Below are 23,030 nucleotides of genomic sequence, written 5' to 3'. Positions count from 1 at the left end.
TCTCGTCTTGCTCGTCTTCCTAACTCGTGTTCGCGATGCTCTACTTCGGCTATCACGCAACCTGCTTGGTTTACGTTATCTTGGCAAAGGCAAGAAGCCTGTTTCCTTCCTTTATGAAACAAGGAAACGAGCGAGAGAGGGGAAAAAGGAAGAAATTAAATATGATAGTTTATCACAGTAACGTATTTATTAGAAAATTGCATTTGCAATTTTTATGAAAATGTGGAAAAGCAGTGCAATAGTGAAATAAATGAATCCCAAATTGGAGGGAATATTTATTGCGGGATTATTCAAACATTCAAATATCAATCGTTTTTACAAAATTGTCGATAATTAAAAAGAACAAGAAATTAAAGGACTTTAGCTGTATATAGACAATTAATATAATAATATAGCAAAAGTTTAAAAATACAAAGATTTACAAGACATTTTGTAATAAAAATTAGCATGTTTCATAAAAAGTCAACATTTTTTTGGAATACAATGTACAATTGTTAATAGTAATTCAGCAATAATGGATTGTAAATTTAATTTCTTAGTTTTAACTTTCTTAGTTCCTTCCTTGATTAAAGAAACAATCTCGCGACAACTGTGTATTATGTCAGGCTTAATCCGCGAGGTGAATTCTCACGTCGCGCCGCAAGCAATGCGTATTTTTAATACACTACTACCTGCAGCTTAACGAACATTTCAGAGAGTACGTCGTAACATTTTGTTTTTTTTTATTTCCGTAACCAACGTTGATGTTACTTACTCGGATGAGATTGCTGTGCAACAAAAAGCTCCACCTTTCAAATAAATATAAAGGGAAAAAGTGTGAGAGTGTATGTGTCTTGTTATTAGATCTTAAAAATAGGATTTTACCATTAATCCGTGAGAAATTGTAATTTGAATTCTGCGTTAATATTTTCTAAAATATAAAGATATTTTTCATATACGAGTGTTGCACATTTTTATAACAGGGAATGAGATACAACGAATCTCAACTAAAGATTCGTAATTAAAGTTTCCATTAAATTGAAATAGAAAAGTAAATGAGAATTTTATAAAAAAAAAAAAAAAAATATGACATGTGATGTCTCATAAAAAATAATTCTAATAATCTAGCGCGACTTGTAAACGAGGAGAGAAATAGAACGTGGTAACAGCGATCTTACTCGCTCATAGTAGGCGTAAGGAGATAAGTTACCGGGAAATGAAGAGTTGTTTTGGATTTTAGGCTGGCGATGCCGATGAAGGAATGCATTTACGGATTATGCGACGCTATAATCTCGGGGACGACTTAAGAGTTGATGGAGTTTACTTAATTTTATCATGACGCTCCGAAAGGACGCGTCCCTTTCCTCAGCATATCCTAGTCGGGGCTGACGTGCTCGGTTCTTGAAAGCTTTTGAGCCCTCGCGCTAAAGTTCCTCCCCGTCTAGGCCACGTTATTTACCTTTATAAGAGACGACAAGGCGGCCCCACCCCCTCCCCCTTGCGTTCGACCCGAGTCTTTTCTTCTCGCAACGCGCTCACGAAAGGATAGAGAGAAAAGAAATATCAGAAAGCAAGGTACCGGCGGGAAAATGTAAACGCGTGACGCAGCGAAAGAAAAGTCTCGACAAACTCGTCGTTTCAGACTTTCCCGCGAGAAACGCCAACTGAGTTTGACTAATTCGTCGAGATTTCTTGCGAGACGTACATTTTAATAAAGTAACATTTCCACGAAAATTGACAATTTAGAATGTAATTCGTGAAATCCTAATAATAATACTTGAAAAAATATTCTGCAGACTTCTTTAGTGATTGAAATAAATTAAAAAAATTTAGAATTCAAGACTTTTTTTTATATATAAAGTAATATTTGTTGAATTTAAAAAAAGTTCTAAATGTATTACATGCCGTTTGCAGTTTCGAATTACCAATAAATGTGCACGAAGAATAATGACGTAATGACGAGAGAATGATTAGTATGTGTAACGCAAGACCGCGGCACGTGAGAAACGCATCGCTACGCGAGGTAAAAGTAAATTGAACGTAATCGCGATAGCGGTTGTACTTGCCGGAAAATTCGTGGTTTGTGGCAACGATTCGCCATCAAAGTGAGATCTCTTTGAGCACTTTCCATAGCTCGTCGATATTCCCACCCGGCTCGATAGCACTGCGATGCGTATAAACAATAGCTCGATTCAATGTCCAAGGGCTTCCCGATAGATTCGGATCTCGAGCACGTGGTTTGAGTGGAAATGCTCCAATTGACAAAATGGATTGCCGATACTATAATGGCGGTTATGCGAGCTTTACAGATCGAATACGAGTATAAAAACCGTCGAATGAAATGTGAAGTGGATACGCGAATTGCGTATCAATTTTTTTTTAATTGAAAATAAAATTAAAATCAAATTAAATGATATATTGATGTCGTTTACGTCGCGTATATCGTATATACCGCGTACTCTGGAAGATTAAAGCTTGAGAGATAAACTTGAGTTAACATTCAACGCTAAAAAATTTATTTTTGAAAAAAATGAGATTAATTTTGTTTTATTAAATTATTGTAATTCGATTATTTCCAATATATTTATTCACAATCATTAAAATTTTTTTCAACAAATGCAATACTTTATCCCCTTATTTTTGTCAATGTTTAAAACAGACTGTCCAAGAAACAAAATACGCATAAAATTTCCAAGTGCTGACGAACTACTTTGTGTCTACAGGTGTCGAGACTCCTCCTAGCAACGACTCGGTGCGTTTAGAACCCGATCCGCTCATGAACGGTGCCGGTGCACTCTACGTCGCCGCTACCTGTGCCTGCGCCTTAATTTTGGTCGTCGGCAGCGTGGCCAGCGCGTTGTACATCCGCAACAGCAAGGCTCGCGTTCAAGAATCGCAGTGAGTAAAATTTTATCTAAATGAATATTACATTTGACGACAATTAAGCAGGATGTAGTATCCGCGCTGTTGCATTTAATGGCGTTGCACCTTCGTCTCTCATTGTTTCCGCATTAAAATCGTCTAGATTAAAAAATGCAAGTCTAAGAATTCATAAGGGATTTTTAAGATGTATAAGCGAGTTGGTAAATGGCTCGCCAGACTCTTTCAGTCCTGCAAATTCCTCGTCTAAGTCTTTGCTTCGTTAGAATTAACAAAGCGCGCATTATTAAAAACGCGCGGTGGTAAAAACGAGTAACGAGATAGTAATAAATTCACAAAAACACGTTACCGGTGGAACGCGGTTTTTCGAGCGACGTCCGCGGTAAGAAAGAAAGCGTCACACGGTGGAAAAACGCCGGTGAACGCCATCCGGCTTTTCGTTCTGCCGCTTATTAAATTCGCGTTTCTAAGGTTCGCGGTTGGTCGCGCACAAAAATAAATGCCCGAAGAAAAGATTTTCATTACGTAAGACGCGTCGTAAATGCGGCTTTTCCACGTACCGTCGCGCTCTCATTTTCGGCGAATCACTCGAGCGAAAAGCTATCGCGCGGGCGTGAGTTTCGCGACGTCGCGAATTTTCTGCCGAGCAGGAGAGACGTATTCGGCGCTGCGACCGCAAAACCGGTCGTGGGAGGCGAAGAGGGAGCGACAGAAAGATTTCCGCACCCCCGCGGGAAATTCGCGTGGATAAGCTGGATAGGAGGAACTCGTCCGAATGAAATATCCTTTCAATAAGCCGCCGGTGATCCGTCGGCCGCTTGGCACGGCAGCCGACATTTTATTGCATAGCTATGCGCACCCCCTTTCTCGTATCCGGAGACTTCTGCGAGAGAGAATGTAAGGAGGATGTTAGGGGTCGAGAGGATCCGCTTTTACCTCTCTTCCCATATTCTCCTTCTTGCTCGACGGCCGCCCTTTACCGCGTACGTGCACGACTTGAGTGAACTCGAATGCAACATTTTTGCAAATTAATAACGCGTTCGACTCTTTATGAGATTGTACTGATTACTATCACGTGCACGGTTCAACATTCGTGAACATTCTTTAGCTATATTTTTCTTTTCTTTGCGTTTTTACGGCGCTTGCGACTTTTAAAGTATTTAATCTTTTTTTAGTTCTTTACTTAGAGTATGAAATTTTATTACGATTCTTATTAAAAATAGTATATTTATGTCTGTTTTTAATTTTTTCGTGTCAATGTATTTAAAATCCTTTTTCATCCTTTAATAGGATTGCCTCTCGTTTGCCTCCCGGCCGGAGCCAATTGTTCTTACCCGAATATATTGAGCCCCCTGGAAATCCTCATCATGAATTTTTCTCATTAAACGAGAAGCGAATCGTGTTTTAGCGCCATTCTCCTCATTAACGTTGAATATTATGCGAAAACTTCTATCCGCCTGCCTTTAAAGTTCGATCGTTACTTTCACTGTAATTATTTTATACTTTAGCACATCGAGTGTTCCATTCCAGTGCCTCTATTTCGAGGTGCATAACCGAAGAACTTGAACGAGATAGAAACCATACTGCCAGGGAGTTAGGGTAGAAACAAAGCTACTCTTACTTCACTTTACTACCATTTCCTTCCCTTCCCCTATTGTTTGTCTCAAAGAGAGAGAATTGTCCTTTACCGGATATTTATTAGCTCTTTTGATGTCGCCCGTTGCGAATTTTTCTCGTTAAATTGATAAGAAGGGGAATTTACTCTTTCTACAAACTTTGCCAGTATTGCTACATATTTACTTCATATTTATATGAATACTTATTGCAGTCTTTTTTTCGTGATAATAACATCGTTATTTTTAAAAATTCAATAATTATTTATCATAGATTAGTAGACAGTAGAAAACGTTTCGACGCGTCCATTGTTTTGCCCATGTGTCGATATGATGAATTCTCAGTCATTTTTTCAAATAACAATGTTCTAATATATGTATATATAAATGTAAATACTCAATAAAATTATAATTGCTTTTATAGGATAAAAAAAATTCTGTTTCTCATTCTGATCGGGCTGTGCGAGAACGCAATGCACAGAAAGATATATTACGTTAACTCCAGCGTTATTTTACGCGAGATTGAAATATTACACGGCGATCTGTCGCGGAATTGAAATCAATACCCCACCGTGGCACTGACCGTAGCATACGAAAAAGAAAGCAACAGATGTTCGCTCGAACAAACAACACGCAATTGGCCGGTGCGTGACGCGAATGCGTTCGAACGCGATCGCCCGTAACAATGTGATCTCGCATCGGAAGACATCAAATATTTATCGCATGGCAAAGTGGCCTTTATAAGGAGCCCATGGGAGGGACGCACCCTCATTTTATATCATCTTTCGCTCCTCTTTACGCTCCTCTCGGGCGCGCGGGCCAATTGTCTCTCCCGGGATATATTAGCTCTTTTGAGGCTCTCCACCCCGATAACACGCGGAGAAACGATGGATCCTTCGCTTTCTCTGATTTTCTCTTTCTCTCCCTTTCTCCCCCCCTTCACCCCTGTCTCTTCCTACGTCTCTACGTTCCACGTACATCCCCGGCGGCGGATAAAACTGCAGATTTTACATTCGTACGCTCGAGCGAACACGGCCACCCTCGTCTCTCGTAAGCCCTTCTTGCCGCACCGAACTGCACGATGTACGAAAGACGCCTTCGAGATTCGGCAAGCAGCGAAAAGTTTTCTCAGGAGTTACGCCATTCGCGAAACTCCTTTGCTACAGTCTTCCAACTTTTCGATCTCCTCCCTGATAAAATGTTTATTTTTGTATTTTGGTATTGACTAGATTGGCTTTTCTGTATTTCTATACACAATGGGTCTTCCTTTAATAACGAAGATATTTATGTACGATTGATCGACTCATTAATAAGTGAATTATCTGAGCTAAAATACAGGTTATCTATGTCAAATATAAAGATGTTGAGGATATTTCGCGCCGTTCTCTCTTACAGCTTATCAGCTTGTATTAAAAGTTAGTTCCGCTTTGAACTGATAATATTGCGGCAAGCATGTCGTCAGTTTCGCTATAAATTCTCAATCTATGGAAATTTCAGCGCAAATACTTGCTCGCGAGTTACAAAAGTGATATTACTTTCCGAACGACACTTTAACGTTTCTGTTCCTCGCGCGAGGCGAGAGGGCTCGCTTTCGCCGGCACAGACGGATTCGTCGGAAGTCGATCTGGCCTCGCGAAACGTTTCCGTAAGGGTCGCGTAAAAATAAACGGCCACGAACAAGCGAACGGGGGATATTTGAAATCGATGGCTGTACGCGTTTTTTCCGTCGTTCGTCTTTTTAGCGAATACGTTCGGCGGCAGATTTACATGCACGAAATGGCCAATAAATCTCTAAAAATATCCTCTTCTATTTCTCGCTGGTATTTTTCAGTCGTCGTTTCCGTCTTTTCCCTCTTTTCCGTCTGCGTTTTCGGAAGCATCATCGTTACTCTAAATGACCTGCGCCAAATCCTTTTGTATTGCTAATAAATTATCCAGGTCATTATATTTTTATTAATGCAAATGTATTTGTGCGGGAATACTATTGTATTTATTCCTAAACGGTATTAAACTCATATTATAAAAATGAAGAACGGACAAGTCAAAGTGAACAAGTCAAAGTAGTTGCAAAAAATTTAGATTGATAACACAGAATAAAATAGAATAAATTGGTAGTAAAAAAAATTCAACGTATCAAATATATTTAATTTAAACGCTAATCAATTAAGTCGAAGATACAGAAAAAATGAGGTCTTTGATTTAAAATTGAATTGATGCGCCTGTTCGCGAAAGATCGTTGACGGTACGAAAGAGAGAAAGAGAGAGAAAAAGAGGATCATTTAGAGCTTTTCGGAAGCTTATCCGGGACGAGATGTAAATCCTCCTAGAGATAGAATGAATGAGTACTTGAGGAACTTCTTGTCGAAGATAATTCCTCGTTGAGGGTTATGTAAAGGGCACCGGAATGAAGTATACTAAAATATGATAATGCACCGTTCTTCCCACTTATGCCATTTCTATCTTTTGCTGGGAGAAGTGTATATGCCGGACTTTGTAAAGTGACCGTCTATCTCATAAACGATGTTGTAATTTGAATTGCGATTATCTCGACATATTGCTGCCTGAGTAGTCTCCCCGGGGAAAAGCTTGCTAAAAGAGCCTATTATGCGGTGATCCCCAGGCGAAATTAAAGCAGTTAAATTAGCGGTTACGGTGTGTAGATTTCCTGATCCTATAACAATGAAGCCTTATAAATGTTTGTGAAATATTGAACATGTGACATTCAGCATTGCTTGACAAGAGGATAGAAAAATTTTTGAAAGCTTTATTTTAAATTCAGATTGCAAATATTAAAATTTAATTATACTTTTAGTAAATAAAAAAAAATTATAACAAATGTTTTCATAATACATGATATGTTTATTAATGATAATTATGCTTCTAAGGCTTTCACGAGCATTTTTTTTAACGCTACGAAGTTGTCTCTTTGCCTTGATTCATTATTAGTGCCAAAGTTTCGTGAATGTTGCAGTTTATTTCATCAGAGTGAGAAGCAACTTAATATTGAGTTGCTTCTCTGAAGAACGTCTTTTATATATACTGTTCAGGGGGTTGGGAGGGAATGGAGGTGAGTTGCTAGGATTGTGAGGATGATGACTTCTTTTTTTAAGACTACAATAGTCACTACTACATCGTACTTTCTAAGGAAGTACAGAGAGGTTACAGGGATACATCCCATTAATCTAGACACAGATAATAGCTATATGACACAGGTATAATAGAATATAGAGAACTATTCTCCCAGTTATTGAAAAGCCAGCCAATTGCCCTTAAAAAGACGTCATCAGTGTCCTAGTGACGCTTTCCCCCTCCTCTCTATACCTTTGCTCGCTTTTCATTACTCCTCCCCTCCTCTTTCCTAACCTCTGAAAAGCATATATAAAGGGAGTTCTTCAGAGGAGTAACTCAGTGTCAGGTTGCTTCTCGCCCTGATGAAGTGAACTGCAATGTTCACGAAACATTGGCACTCACGATGGATCAAGTCACGGAGACAACCGGTAAATCATTTAGCATTCTTGACGTGATTTTTTTTTTTAATGAAATAATTTCTAGCTCTAATAGATTTTACAAAATCATAGCTGTTCTCGGATGATTGTCATAACGCATTAGAGAAGACAATTGATTTTTTGTGAATATAAAAAAAAAGCGTAATTTCCTATTCAAAAGTGTATTACTCAAAATCATCGACTACAATAATCCTCTCGGCGACATTCAAACTGACGACGGATTCGCAGGACAGACTTGGCATGTTAAAATTTGTTTCAGCGAAATCGTCTCGCTGCGGCGGTGGAATCCGGAGTTTCGTGACAATTACTCGAGCACCCGCTTTCACGGGGCAGCGCGTCTCGCGCCATTGTAACGATAATTAACCTGGGTGTTACAATCGTGCCCGCTACAGAGATCCTTTCGTCCTTTCAGGAAAACTCTGCCCTGCTGCAGTTACTCCGCGGCCGACACCGGCGGCCTGGCCAGGAGTTCCGTTTTAGTTAGGGTCGACCCACGACCCGGAAGTGCAAATTCCGGAAGTTACGCCACCATTGCCGACCTCGAGCCGCTGTACGCGAGGCCATGCGGTTCCAGAGCTAGTTACTACGCGGCGAGCCATGTGACGCATCTCAGCCAGGTATGCAACGATTATACAATTTGGCGGACAGCAAAACAGTATTGTCGGTTCGAAGCTGTAAAACGCATGTCAAGCGTCAAAACTGTCATTTCACATTCGTATTTTCATTTTACGCCGTTAATACCGCTTGACATCGTTATGTTACACGAATCAGATCTAGATTTTTAATTTCAAAGGCACTCTTCTGATTGAATTTAAAACTACTCCTTTTTCTTTCACCGATATCATCAGGGTATCGATATTCTTTGAATAAATTAAAATTCAAATGATGAGTTTTGCTACAGCATTAATTAAAGATTTAATTCTCAAGAAAAATTTTTAATTAATAATAGCCCAGAAGAATATAACTCGAATAATTATTCAACTTTGTAATCCGTTACAGTTTCTCTCCCTTCGGCGAATAGATATTCAAATTGCGCGATGTCGTTTGTTGTTTCTTTACGCACGTATTCGCGCTTCGTGATTTTTCTAATCGCGACGAAACAGCCCGTGAAACAGACTCGACGACGGACGACGCAAAACTCGTATTGCGCATCAGGAAATCCGATTTTCTCCCGGTCGTTCCTTCCACTTCACTATCGCGAACTCCGCGTCTGCCATCGACTACCGGAAGCGGAAGCAGCGCGCGAGACGGCTCCTCCTCCTGTCTCATCCTACGTCCCGTCCTGTACGCCGCCGTCTCGTCCCGTATACACAACGAGTGCCGCGCCTCGAAAACTTTATCGAGTTTGCGGCCGAACGAGCCGTTTTCCACGGACAACTTTGGTGCGCAACCCTTTCCAACCCTTCGGCTCTTTATTCAGCGATTCTAAACCCGCCGACTTACAACTCTCATCCCTCTCACCTGAGACGTAGGGGAAAAGGTCTACGCGTGTAGTGCCTTTTTCGCTTCTACTGTCGTCTTTTTCCGAGCACGCTGGTCGATTTCTTGCGATTTCGAGCAAGCGGAATATTTTTCCTCTCTCTCTTTTTTCCCTTCTTTGCTCGCTTCCGTCGTTGCTTTGACACAACTGCTGATCGCGTCTTTGATCTCTTTAAGTTCGTATTCAGTAGAAATGTTTGGAGCATCGAGTGCTTCGTTGGGTCCGTTTCTTCAAGAAACGCGATATAAATCTTCTCGATAAAATTTAAGGTTTTTAACGTGGCAGAAAATACTTGTCGGCTAATTTATTTTCAGCTAGATTTTATCAACGTAAAACTAATTTCTTTTAATTTTATACACGTTATCACGAGACACAAGTCTCGATAATAACAATTCGATTGATTGTCGTAATGGATATTAAATTAAGGATCAAAGAATTAGAAAAAGATTTTGGTTATTATATTAAATATTATATCTATGTAAATATACGTAGTCTTTTCGGAATTTATTGTTCTTATAGAACATATTAATTTATAGTATATATGAATTATGAAACAAGAGGTTTTCTGCCTAAGTGAAAACATATCATTGGGTAAGTGCCTCGTCGAAAAATTAGCTGATAATTTATAGGACTATCTTTATGGGACATAAAGCAATTCATATGTAATCTTCGCGCGTAACGTGGCATTTATACATACAGCGGCATTTACGAGCAAAGTGGTAAAGGTCGATTTCAATAACCGGCCGCACACGCAATCACCGCGTGTCACGGCTCGCCGTTTCGTTTTAACTACCGTTTTGAAGCACGCGCTATTACCCGACGCTATTACTCGTCAGCCTCCGAAGAGTATCTTCCTGCAAAGTGCGCAGTCAAAAAGTGGAGCGAGGGTCGCGCGAAAGTGTCGAATAAATATGAGATCGCGTTGCCGCAGTGCTCGCGCTATTCTTGTCGGAACAAGCGTTTTGCATTAATTTCCCCGGGAAAAGAAACGGGTTCTGGATACCCCACCTGTACTTTGTCGGGCGTGAGAGAGAGAGAGAGAGAGAATGCAAGCAAGGGTTACACACACACGTATAGGGGTTACAGCCAACGTTGATGCTAGCACTCGCCCTCCTCAGACGCGGCGCGCACCGAGAAAGGAGGAGGACGCGAGAGGGCGAGGTTCGACAGTGAGGGAAACGGCAGGCACAGAGAGAGAGAGAGAAAGAAGGTGGGAGATAGGGAGAAAGAGAGAGAGAGGGTCCTGTGATTGTTTCGGCTTTGATCTTGGATCAATTTACCGGGTATACGCGCGTATGTGCCCGAACCCTCCAACGCGACGCTCCGTCTCGAACGCAACCAACCCTATGAACGTGCACACAGAGCCGACCTCAGGGCTCGCACACCAGCTAACACAGTTCACACTCATGTACGTACGTCTGGCACGTACACCGACCGATTGATGTAGCCGTGAACCTTCGTGAAAACCCTACCTACCTACCCTCTTCGTGTCCCTAGCTATCCCGAGGACGCGGACCGACCGACCGACTGACGTAATCCAGCGACAGCGTCTTACCCCACCCTGTAAAACGATACGCTTGAGATCCCATTGCTGGGGAGGCCATTACCTGACGCTGTCTATCGGAGGAAACGATCTTCGGCACGAGGACAAACACACGATCCTCTTTCCTCTCGGATCTGTTGCCGTGGATTTCCGTGCGGAAGAGCCGGGCGCGGCGAAATGGAGGAATGGCGGAATGGCCTGACGACCTGACATTTTCCACGTGGTCTGCCTGGGGACACCCAATACTCGACGTTTTTTTTCCCCTCGTAAAAGTTGCAAGCACTTCCGTTACGATGATCGTGAGATAACCGATAGCGTGTTTGTCAATGTTCTATTTGATCCTTGCATTTCGTAATAGTGAGCAATCATTTGTCTAAAATGCAAATTAGTTTTAAGAAATCTAACTCTTTTTTTTGTACGCGTAGGTTGACCCTTCGCGCATTATTTTGTGACGAGGAAAGTTTTTTAACTGCCGAAAAATGTTGTAAAAACATTGAAAAACGAGATACATAAACAAACAAACAAAAAATAACTTTGCTCATTAATATTTAAAAGAGTTTTATATTTAAAATCTTCTTTCTTGCGTTAACGTTCCTAACAGTTAAGTTGTCGCCGAACGCAATAGTTTACCTTGGGAAAAAAAACGAGGGTCTTGCAGTTTATCTTGTAAATTGCCCGAGGCGACTCGGTATATCACGTCGGTAATAATTTTCAGCGAATTAAAAACGTGCAATCAATCAGGATGATAATAAAATTACAAAAGTGCAGGCGTCGCGCCAGCAATTGGCGCTGTGGTTATCAATTACTTACTCACATATCGCGTTACATTAGTTACGCGGGGTTACGCGTAAAAGCTGAATCTTCGATTTAATTAATTCTCACGGCCGCGGAGTTTTGTTCCGCGCCGTCGTGTCGAGGCGCCGCTTTAATCGAGGGAGGCGGAAAACCGTATTATTAAATCGGCGGGGTCGAATTAAAAGTGCTCTGGGCATGTAGAGCGTGGTAGTCTGAAAACGAAGCTTTTAGAGCGCCTTCAGCGGGTCGAACGAACGAACGAACGAACGAACGAACGAACGAACGAACGGACGAACGAACGAACGAATGAGTGAACGAACGAACGTGATGTTTGACGAAAGCCTTTCAGTAAATAAATCAAATTGCTGCTCCCGCGCTGGATGAGCTAAAAACGCTCTGCCCATGGCGCTACACGTTCGATACTACGATTCTGATTCTGTAATGTAAATAGCAAAGTAATATCCATTACTAGACGCAAGAAAAATTTCGTACAGTCACCTGATCAAACGCATCATCCATTATTTTTCTGCCGATCGACAAATGAGTAACGCTCAACGAGCGATTATTCGATCTCAAATCGAACGAGTCACGGCTTTGTTTTTAATTCTAGAACGCTAACGCGAGTTGTTGACAACTTAATCGGTTTACTTCCCTTGTATATTGAGGTACTTCTCGAAATTGCCGACGATTAATTAACGACGATCAATATTTTTCGCAATTCACTCAAAATACAATGGTTGCGTAAGCAATTAACATAATATTTAATTGAGAATTATTTTGAATTTCAGATTAATCACGTTAGACAGTCACTGCGACTAAAACGAAATATATGAAACTTTAATTCTTAATCCTAATCTAATTTATATTTATAGCTTCGTTACGCAACACACAGCGAATTCCATTCGCACCTTCAACGCGTTGGACGGTCCCCGCTTGGCAATTTCCACTTCGCTCATCACATTTTCATCGGGAAACGAAAAAAAAGCACACGCGAGCGCGTATACATGGGCGTCGAGCCGCGGGGGGAGGAAAAAAAAGAAGAAAATATAACCGCGAGGGAAAGCGAGATCGACGAATCGCGAATTCGTCCGCGTTCGGGCTCTCCCGTTGTTCGCGCGAAAACAACGTTCGCCAGACGCGCCGACACAATTCGCCTCTGCAATAATCACAGACCCCGATAAGCCGCGGAATTAGCCGCGGTGTTTGCATTTTCACCGAGCATCGCGCGCTATCCGGGAATTTCGTAAATAATTTCCGAGACCACTCCGGACCAACCCCCCCCGGAACCAACCCCGGAACGGCGTTACCGTCCATTCGAATTGCCTCCGCCGTCGCGCACCTCCCTTTCTCGAATCCAATATATCGCCCGGTAATTTGGCGGCGCGGTCGCATCGACGTGTTTCGAACTGGTTTGCCGTCGTCTCCTTTCCTTCTCTCTTTTTTTCTCTCCCTCCCCCTCCTCTCCTCCATTTTTCCCCGCCGTGTCTCCATTTCGTCCCTCCGCTCGCGACTCGTTTCCGTCCGTCTATGCGTGGGCGCGCGCGCACGTGGTGTGCGTACGTCCAAATGGAACGGGCGGGGGCCGAAGGCAAAACTCCGGAAAATTGAAATTAATGAATAGTCGCCCCTCCCGTGCGCGCGTCGCGTAGCTTTCTCGCGTTTTACGTCGGCTCCGATGGAAATCCGCCTGGCGAACAAAGAGGGCCGCGCGGCGATGTCATAACGATCCTCGGGAGGGAGGAGTCTTCCCCGGAGAACCCGCGCGAGGTCTCGTCGGCACCACCTTATACACGACAAATGCCTTTTTAATGAATCCCCGCCTGATGAGGGTTTTTTTCGGAAGTTATGAATTATGCAGGAGAGCACCCGTGCGCGATTGAGGTTTTAAACGACAGCCGAACTCGAGTTGTTAACTACTAATATATAAATAATAGCGCGGTTTACTCATTTCTCATCGGAAAACGACAGTTGCATTTTTATCTCGTGCAATTTTGTCCTGGAGAGAGGAGAACTACTTTTTTCCTCTTCACATTGTTACTACTATTACTACTATTACTGTTACTATTACAATTTTTTATTCAGCCTTCAATAAATATACATATGTTTATAATATAATTTTTTAATAAATTTTTCGTTCTTGTTGATTTGGCACTTCTTTAGAGAATATGTATTATTGATTTTTAGTCGACCGATCCATGTGAGAAGGCCAGAGCACTCGCAGTATCGAGATCGGCATTATACTGTCGCACTCTCGTGCAGGAGGGTACTTTCGGTCGTGTATACAAAGGAACTTTGGAGTTAGCCGGACGAGAGCAAGAAGTCATCATAAAGACAGTCACAGGTGAGACTTAATTGACAAAAATAATAATAATGTTAAATAGTAATTGTGTACAATGCAAATTGTATTTTTTCTGATTATAAATTTTTTTAGGAATACAGTAGCTTTGTTAGTTGAAATTCTTAATTTAATAAAAAATAATTGTTTAACACGTCCTTTATTTTTATAAATAAATTGTGTAGATTATTGCGTACGCACTTTTTTTCAAAAAGTTTTAAATGATCGATAAATTATAGAAGAATATCTGTTTAAGATAAAATAGAAAGTTATTATATCTACTATCGGTTATTTAGTGATGGTTGGATAAAGTGATACATAATTTATTATTTAATACTTTAAGATTTAGATATAAATTTAATATTTATATTACAATTATATTATATTATATTTTGAGTTCTGATAATTTTATTTATTCCAATTAATTGTTGGATACGTTGTCATTTGTTAAAAATTGTTTTCAAATAGAAAAATGACAGGGAAAATTGTTTTCCGACAATAAACGATCGATCAATATTTAATTCTGATTAACATGTGGTTTCTCTAATTACACTATCATTGATACGCGATACTGTTTACTTTAGAAGTGGCATCCGCTTATCAAGCTTCTCTTCTGGTGGTGGAAGGCTCGCAACTGGCTGGATTAGTTCATACAAACATCGCCTCTTTGGCAGCCGCTTGTCTGGACAGTTCGTGCCCTTTGCTGGCGTACACAAGCACGGCCGGTGAACTAAACCTAAAAGTCTATCTTACGGATGGAAATCACCATCCGGTGACTAGAGATTTGGTACACGTTGGTGCGCAGGTTGCTAGAGCAGGGGCATTTCTTCACGGGCGAGGTCTGTTACATAGGTAAGTGCAAAGTGTGGTACTGAGACCCTGTGTTTGGGTCGGAAATTCATAGGTAAAAGAAGAAGGTAAGTTAAAGTATTATCCACATCTCCATTATAACGTTAAAATCAGTCATGCAAAGGTTTTATACGTCATGTGTTATTGTAAAATATCGTCTCCTTCTTCTCTGATACAATCGTGAGAACTTGAAATAATTTTCAAACATAAAATAAAAAGTTTGTTACTTAATTTGTCAGGCAAAATTATCACATTGCAAATAGATAATAATTATCATTAAATCATAAAATTGATTGAAAATCTATTTTCACGAAAATATAATGAAATTGATTATTGCAAGCTACAATTAATTTGAAACTACCATTAAAAACAACGTTATTGTCCCTGGCAGTATACGAGATTTGCCTATTTTACAGCTTATATCGCCAAAATGTCAACGATAATTTTCATCTTAGAATCAATAACTTTTAGGGATATCGCTGCCAGAAATTGCATAATCGAGCCGGGCAGCCTTCGCGTGAGACTAGCTGACGCTGCCCTGGCTCGAGATCTCTTCCCTCAGGACTATCATTGTCTCGGTGATAACGAGAACCGACCCATACGCTGGATGGCCCTAGAGAGTCTCCAGCGCAACGAATATAGCACGGCGACCGACGTGGTACGATCCCAATTTATATACGCAGACAAATCGAAATTGTGTTGTTTTTTTTCTTTAGTATATATTAGTATATATTATTTGACCTTTATTACATTTTTTATTTGTATTATAAATTCACGCTTTAAAATAAAACTATGTAATTATAAAAAAAGGCGTGCAAATTATTAAGCAAAACTTGTGTTGTTTATTCGAACGATTAAAAAATAGACGTTAATTGTATTATTTTATATAATTCACATAAAAACACAATCATCGAATGAAATCTTTTCTTTGCTTCCAAGTGGGCCTTCGGGGTATTCCTATGGGAACTGGCGACACTGGGTCAGCAGCCGTACGTAGAAGTGGACCCGTTTGAAATGATGGCGTGTCTCCGAGACGGATATCGGCTCGCTCAGCCGAGGCCTTGTCCCGATGAGCTCTTCGCCTGTATGGAGGCCTGCTGGCTCAGTCCCTCTAGGGACCGACCAACCATGCCGCAGTTGCTCGCCTATTTGCAAGATTTCCACGATGCGCTCGGCGGATTCATTTAAATCGTTTGTCAGCGCATTGTCGATTCAAATTTCATCAATTGCACACAGCTAATTAAATTCCCTTAGAATCGTATCGTAATCATATTGCGAACGGCCGGATGAAGAAGACTGTCCGAAAAACTCATTCCGAAACGCCGAAAGTATGTACATCCGCTAAGTTCGCAATCAAATTGAAAGTTTGAAGAAAAAACAGAATCAAAGTCGCATGGAATTGAACGTCGCTGCCCATTTGCGACCCACTGGTCTTATATCCGGTGCAATTTATTGCTGCCATACGTACTGATACCTACTAAAAATTATATTTATCCCAGTTGAATCAAAGTAGAATATCATTGTCTTTTAATTGGTGAAAGAATTGTCGCAAAAAAAATCGACACGGACACATCCGTCCATAGTAGTTAAAACACATGTACATGAACTTTTAAATCTCGCATTTGAGCGACTCACAAAAAGCCGGTTAATATCGCGCGAAAGAGCCTTATCTTCGATATTACGAAATGCGGAAATGGATCTTTTTTTTTCTTAGCTCTTGGGCTAACAAAACAATTTTACGAAACTGCCACTTCACAGTAAAATTATGAAAAAATGGAAGAAGTTAAATGCGCAGTATAAAGAACTTGTCAACATCTAGGTGTTTTTTATATAAGACTTATATACTTAAATAAATATGATATAAATTTAAAAAAAAGTCACACACGCAGCAAGACACTTAGCCAATTTTTATGAACAATATTTTATAAAGTAACTTGCTATGAATGGAGGTTGTTTCTAATATGTACGTTTTCCCCTTAAGAAAATCTTATTTTACTGGGTTAAATTTATTTAAGAAAGTATCTTACAAAGATCTCATAATTCGCAGATGCGGCTTTTGCCTGAGTCAGCTCGACAGACTGCGCGCAAAATGCGCCTGCAACGTGGCTATTCTTTATCCTTTCGACGCCGTTGTAAGCGCGGGATTCAGGCGAATAAATGGAAATGCCGCGTCTTCCATCTGTATTAATTAGCGTCTGTAAACAGATTGCTGTCTTGAATAAGTAAATTTTCAATTAGTTAAGTTAATTAATAAGTGGTAAGCAAAAGATATACATTCAGTTCATTGAGGAAGCTCCTTGGTTACACGGAAATATGAGAATAAAGAAAACAGCTTGCCAATCCAGACGAAATAAATTTATAAAATCATTATTAGAAGTGCATATTGCAAGAGTATACGCTTTTTTATTCGTGTTAATGTACATTTAGGAGATAAAATACGCCGGAACGAATCGTAAGAGATTGATCAATCTTTTTTAAATTAATCGCGCTACGAAGAATCGTATTTAATATTAAAATATTATAAAATATACAAATCGAAATTATTACGTGGGAAATTCTAATGTCCTTTATCAGCGAGATAATTTTATATTCCTGAGATTATGACAATATTAATATACTAATAAAATTATGTAACGAGTTGATGCACACGCACATGTACACGCATTCGTTACATAAAATGGCTATAAACGTGTAAGATTGGTTAATTAGGTCAGTTCGTTTCATTCATTCGATTTTACGAGCGTTTGCGCCGCTATCGGGCCTGCACGGCTTTCTGTCAAACTGCACAAGTTTTCCGCTACGAAAATTGTCTCGACGAACGTCACACAAACCGCGCAAAGAAAGGCTCACACGTGCACACGACCCGATCGAGCCGCTCGATCGTTATTCATTAACAATCGCGATTGCGTCACCTCGAATAATCGTGACCGGAACGACGGAGAGTGCAAAAGCAAAGCTCCGAACACTTAAGAATCCTATTGTTGTATATGATCCTCGGTGAACACAACGCTGTTCCGTAAATGGGCGGTCGAACTATACGTACTTTATAGCTAGGTATCTATTATTACACTGCGAAAAGCCATTTCGAATTCCCCTAAGACTCGCGCCGGCAACAAGCTCGAATCTTGCAAAATCGATGCTGGATCTTAATGTCGGGTCTCGGGAAAATGGCCCCGCGCACAAAATTATCTCGATTTCTACCTCGACGCTCGATCCTTTCGATTGCACCGCATCGACTCGCAATGATCTCGTCTGACAGAGCCCTAAGTGCTAAATAATACTTATTAAAAGCAGAAGTGCTTAGCTTGATGGGACTTGTCGAAGGAAAATGCGATGGTTCCAGAATATTTTTGCAAATTATCATCATCATTCTTGATACCTGTTTACAGCCAGCATTACAAATGTATGCTGACATAAGTAATTTTTATATATAATGAATAATGATTAAAGCTACATTTTTATTTATACATTTTATTCAGAGTATACAATTTATACTCGGCAAAAAATGCGTTTATATTTTAGATTGTATTGTTAAATGGAACTGCGTCTTTTAATTGATCGTGAAATATTCCATCATTGATTTTAAATCGATATTTAACATTTTTCTGCCGTTTGAGTTTTTGCAAGATGCTATTTTATTGTTTGTTGTAAATAAAATTACCACAGATGTCAGCGATGAACACGGTGAAAGGTTTCGCCGTGACATTTCCATCGTAGAAAGATATTACCGAGGGAAATGGAGTTAGAACCTGACTGGCTGCTTCTGTGAGTTGCTTAAAAGATATAATTAATATTTATCTTCACGTTGCAAAAATAATAATGATGTCAAAATTATTTGATTTATTCTTAGGTGCGTTGCGGTATATCTAAATACTGCTCGTATTGCTAAAATTGTACTTTGTGAAGTAAATCTTTCTGATGTTGTTGCATTCATTTAATTATTACACTACGCTCAAAAAAGAAGTGTTTAATTTTAAGATTTTTAAATGTTCTGTTTTTGTCTCCATTTTTTAAATACGTAAAACACCGATTAAAACAAAAATACTTTTCAGAATTTAAAAACGGAGACAGAAACATAATGTTCCGATATCTTAAAATTAAACACTTTTTTTTTAAGTATACAAGTACATATCGTTGACATACCAGAGTGCATTACACGTAATCGTATTAGTTCAATTGCGCTTATTCCATATCTTTTCTGTTGCAAGCGCAATTGCGCAAGTAGCAGCTAAAGCTGGTAAGGCGTATGAAAACGAGACGAGGGACTAGAAAACACGTTTATCGATGTATTAAACATGCAATACTGATCTCACAGGATAAAATTAAACTGCACAGGAGAGTCACATTGCGCCGCGTAAACCAGGATATCCTAGATTCATCGCCTTTCCTCTTAATGACAGATTCCTTTATGGCAAAATAAGAGAATGCAATGTATCATTTGGTTTCAAAATCTCTTTGTTAAATCGCAATGTCCTTGTCATTGATTAAGGATGTTTTGGGATTCCATAATATCAGCTAAACGTTATCCATATTTCAAAACTGTAGACTTCTTAGATTTATTCTTTTTTTCCTATCAAATGATAAACAATTTTTAATAAGTGAATACAAATGAACATTTCTTAATAATTTATTAGTATACGTATAAAAATTTGATTTTATTCATAATGCTACTTCCTCATCAAATTGGCAAATAAGTACTGTAATTTTACATGAAGAATCAAAGTTAAATAATTTTTAAACTAATAAGAGAATTAATTTAAAAAATGTGTAAAATTTGTAAACTTTTCTCTAAAATGTAACACGCATATCCTTCAAGCAAGTTGTTTATTCGTGTTCGTTTGGATCCGACTTTATGCGAGTAGCAGGTGCAAATCGAACGAGCGAAGATTACACATTTGCGGCGCGAGACATACGTAAGACACTTTTAAATGTACTCGATGTGTACTAAATGTCGCATGTTCCTGACCACGACCAGAAACTTTATCGCACACATCTTTTACTCGTCGTTTTCTGTCCCCCTTCCCCCTCCTCCCCCCCTCTTCTTCACTAATCTGCTCTGTCGATTTACCGCGCGAACGTTACGAGAACGACACGTGTCTCGTACTGCGGCCAGGCTAATTATCGATATTGCTATTTAATAACTATCGCTCGCTACTATTTATTGCGACGCTCTAAAGTCGTGCGTTTAAAGAAATCGTCGGATTCTATGATGTATTCGTGAATGTCTTTGAATGGAGGAACAGGGTAGGCTGTAACTGCACACTTTTTCGCTATCGCTGTATAATGAAATCGCTGCTCGTTTTTTCCGCGCAAACGTATACATATATTCTCTCTTTTCCCATAATCATTCTTCCTTCCCTGTTAAGAAAACGAAAAAAAAAATCCGTTGGCGCTGGGGATCCGATTATTTCCGCTTCGATATCGTCCCCTCGCCTTCGGGAATGAAAACCCCTCTTCGGACGACAGTTCCAGTCATTGTAAATATTTGTAGCGAATAACAGTAGTGCGTTGCGCGCGAGAGAAAAAAAATGAAAGCGAGAGAAAGAGACTGAGAGAATGAGAAAGAGAGAGAGAGAAAGAGAGAATGCGTGAGAGAGAGAGAAAGAAAGAGAGAGTTGATTTGTGCAGATTCTATTATTTCCTACGACGATTTACGGCATTATTTTTCAACGGAAAGTGAAATATACGTGTTAAAAAAATTCTGATTCTTCTCTCACGTTTCATGCTTTTCCCTCTTCGTTTCTTAGTTTGGTGACAGTTCCTGAAAGGATTGAGCAAGACAGTAAGAAAAATAGAATTATAAAATAAAAATCATGTTTATTTGTAATTTATTCCATAATTTTTTTTATTATAATAGACAATTATAAATTTTTTAAATTATAACTAGACGCAAAAAAATTATAGCATAAAGTAGTTCTTAATTCAACTAATAGTAAGATTAATATAAAAAAAAAACGTTTATTTGTAAGGACTTGGAAATAATTTAAAAGGGCTTATCAAAACTATTATTTTCTAGAATTTTGAAACATTTTGCTTTTAAATCCTCTGTTTCATAATTTTCATGATTAACGGCTAATATGATATTTATTATTATATTAAAACAAAAATAACAGCGCTAAATATATGTACGTTAAGGCGCAGCTATCAGCTTGCTGTCTAATGTCAAAAAAGAAAGGCGTAAGATATGAAAAGGGCGCGTCGTCGTGCATGCCTTACGAGGTGCCACATAACGCGAAGGTATCAATACGGAACGAGGCGCCGAGAGAGGAAAGAGAGAGAAAGAGAGAGAGAGAGAGAGGTAGGAGACCCTTTCTAAAATCGTGGATGCCGACCGCAGGCGGATCGAGAGGGTCCGGTGAACGCGGCACACGGAGGCATACTCGGGGCACGGCGGAGGGGCACGCACTATTTCTTAATCCAAGCGGGAGAGAAACGGGAGAGTCGACCAGCCGACCAACGAAAATGAAAGTGACGGAGAAAGTCAGGGCATTGTTACGAAGCGTAAAGCCCGCGGTGTGACGACGTTATGCCACGGCTCACGGATCGCGGGATTTCGATCCGCGTGGGCTCTCGCGCGACAAACTTGGTATCCGCGGTAAACACGGTGGTTCCTCGTCGACAATAGAATCCCTTCGGGAACGCTTTGACGCCAAAGACTCGAGAGAAAGCGATACATCGCAATCTTTTTAATTAGGATCGTTAGATATCCCGGCGATTGCATCACGAGTTTGTTATAGCATTAGTGATTTGCCGTTAAATAACTTTGACGCGCGACATTTTTATCGAGAGATACATATGCGTACGCTTTTAAGAGGCTTATCTCTCTTTTATTTTGCGCTATTGCTATTTAAAAATTGCTATTTAAAAACAGTATTATTTGAATTTTATTTTATTTTATTTTTTTAAGTCTTTTTTATTTCGCGCTATTATTATTGCGACCACGGAATGGCTCTTAATGGAGGCAGAAAAAAGAAATAAAAAAGGTGAAAAAAAAAATGAATCTGGTCAAATTTCAAAACGCTTGCGTGCTTCCCGTGTATTTATGTTCTTTAAATGTTAAGATATTCCGTTCTCTTTTCTTAAATATGCAATATGCCGACGGTTTCGGTTTAAAGACAGATAAGGGGGATTCGACGGCGGACCTGTAAAAGATTTACACGATTATTTCCAGCCACGTTTATAGGAGTATTGCCGAGAGCGTTTATTTCTGGGATTTCTGGGTCATCACGTCAGTTTATTCAGTATTCTCGTTGCATTATCTATCGCGAGCAAACGTCTGAAGGGCTTTCTCGGTTGCGCAATTTTTCGAGTGGGAGTTCCACACATGGCGCGTATATTAAGTACACCGTGCTTTCTCTCTGTCAAAACAGACGCCCGTCTCTCGAGCTTGATCGTGCATAACGTCACGGTATTTCAAATGTAACATTGCTTACCCACGATCGATACGTTTGACAACCGGTAATTCTTGTCGCATGCTAAAGCGACAAGATATAACATATAGCGCGATAAAACAGTATAATAATTATTATCGTCAATTATCTACAACGCGTGCGGACAGTAATCACTTTTTATCTCGCTAAATCTAACGTCGAAGAGCATCACAGAAACGCGGGACGCCGCGTAAACAAAAATGAGAAAGAGAAAAAAAAACACGTAATTTTGATTTGTAATTAAAAAAAAAATTAGCGACTTTTAAGAGACATTACGCGCGGAACCTTTGTGAATATTCGGCAGGGTGAAAGGCCGGACGACGTCCCCACTCTCATTACGCCACCATGGATCATTGGTGGCACATTACGATATTACAAAACTTTCTCTTTGACTTAATAAATATTGACAATAGATATTAGCCTTAATGTCGTAATATTAGCAGGTGACGGCGCATAATACCCTCGCTCGATTCATTAATTCGCAGCATGCAAATGCACATTTTGTTCGTACTATTGCCCCAATTAGAACTGTAAATCGATTTGTAGAAAAAAAAAGAGAAATGTATTGTGTTAAAATTTTTTTTATTTTTATTAAGTTATAGTTTAAATTACATTACTCA

General features: G+C 39.7%; 1 protein-coding gene across 3 annotated transcripts in view; it reads left to right on the top strand.

The window, feature by feature from the left end:
• LOC105196367 (tyrosine-protein kinase Drl) overlaps positions 1 to 20,679 on the top strand; it is a 76,126-nt gene extending 55,447 nt beyond the window's left edge. For all 3 annotated transcript variants that reach the window (XM_011162288.3, XM_026132721.2, XM_011162287.3), the window contains 6 exons: positions 2,703 to 2,877; positions 8,391 to 8,595; positions 13,981 to 14,137; positions 14,716 to 14,983; positions 15,452 to 15,638; positions 15,920 to 20,679. In XM_011162288.3, the coding sequence (XP_011160590.1) occupies positions 2,703 to 2,877; positions 8,391 to 8,595; positions 13,981 to 14,137; positions 14,716 to 14,983; positions 15,452 to 15,638; positions 15,920 to 16,168 (1,241 nt within the window). In that variant the 3' untranslated portion in view covers positions 16,169 to 20,679. The remainder of the gene's footprint in view (positions 1 to 2,702; positions 2,878 to 8,390; positions 8,596 to 13,980; positions 14,138 to 14,715; positions 14,984 to 15,451; positions 15,639 to 15,919) is intronic.
• Positions 20,680 to 23,030: the final 2,351 nt, after the last annotated feature.

This window comes from Solenopsis invicta, chromosome 4 (assembly GCF_016802725.1).
Source record: "Solenopsis invicta isolate M01_SB chromosome 4, UNIL_Sinv_3.0, whole genome shotgun sequence".
Lineage (NCBI taxonomy): Eukaryota > Metazoa > Arthropoda > Insecta > Hymenoptera > Formicidae > Solenopsis > Solenopsis invicta.
Note: the sequence above shows the minus strand (reverse complement) of the source record. Positions and strands in the feature narration are given on the sequence as shown.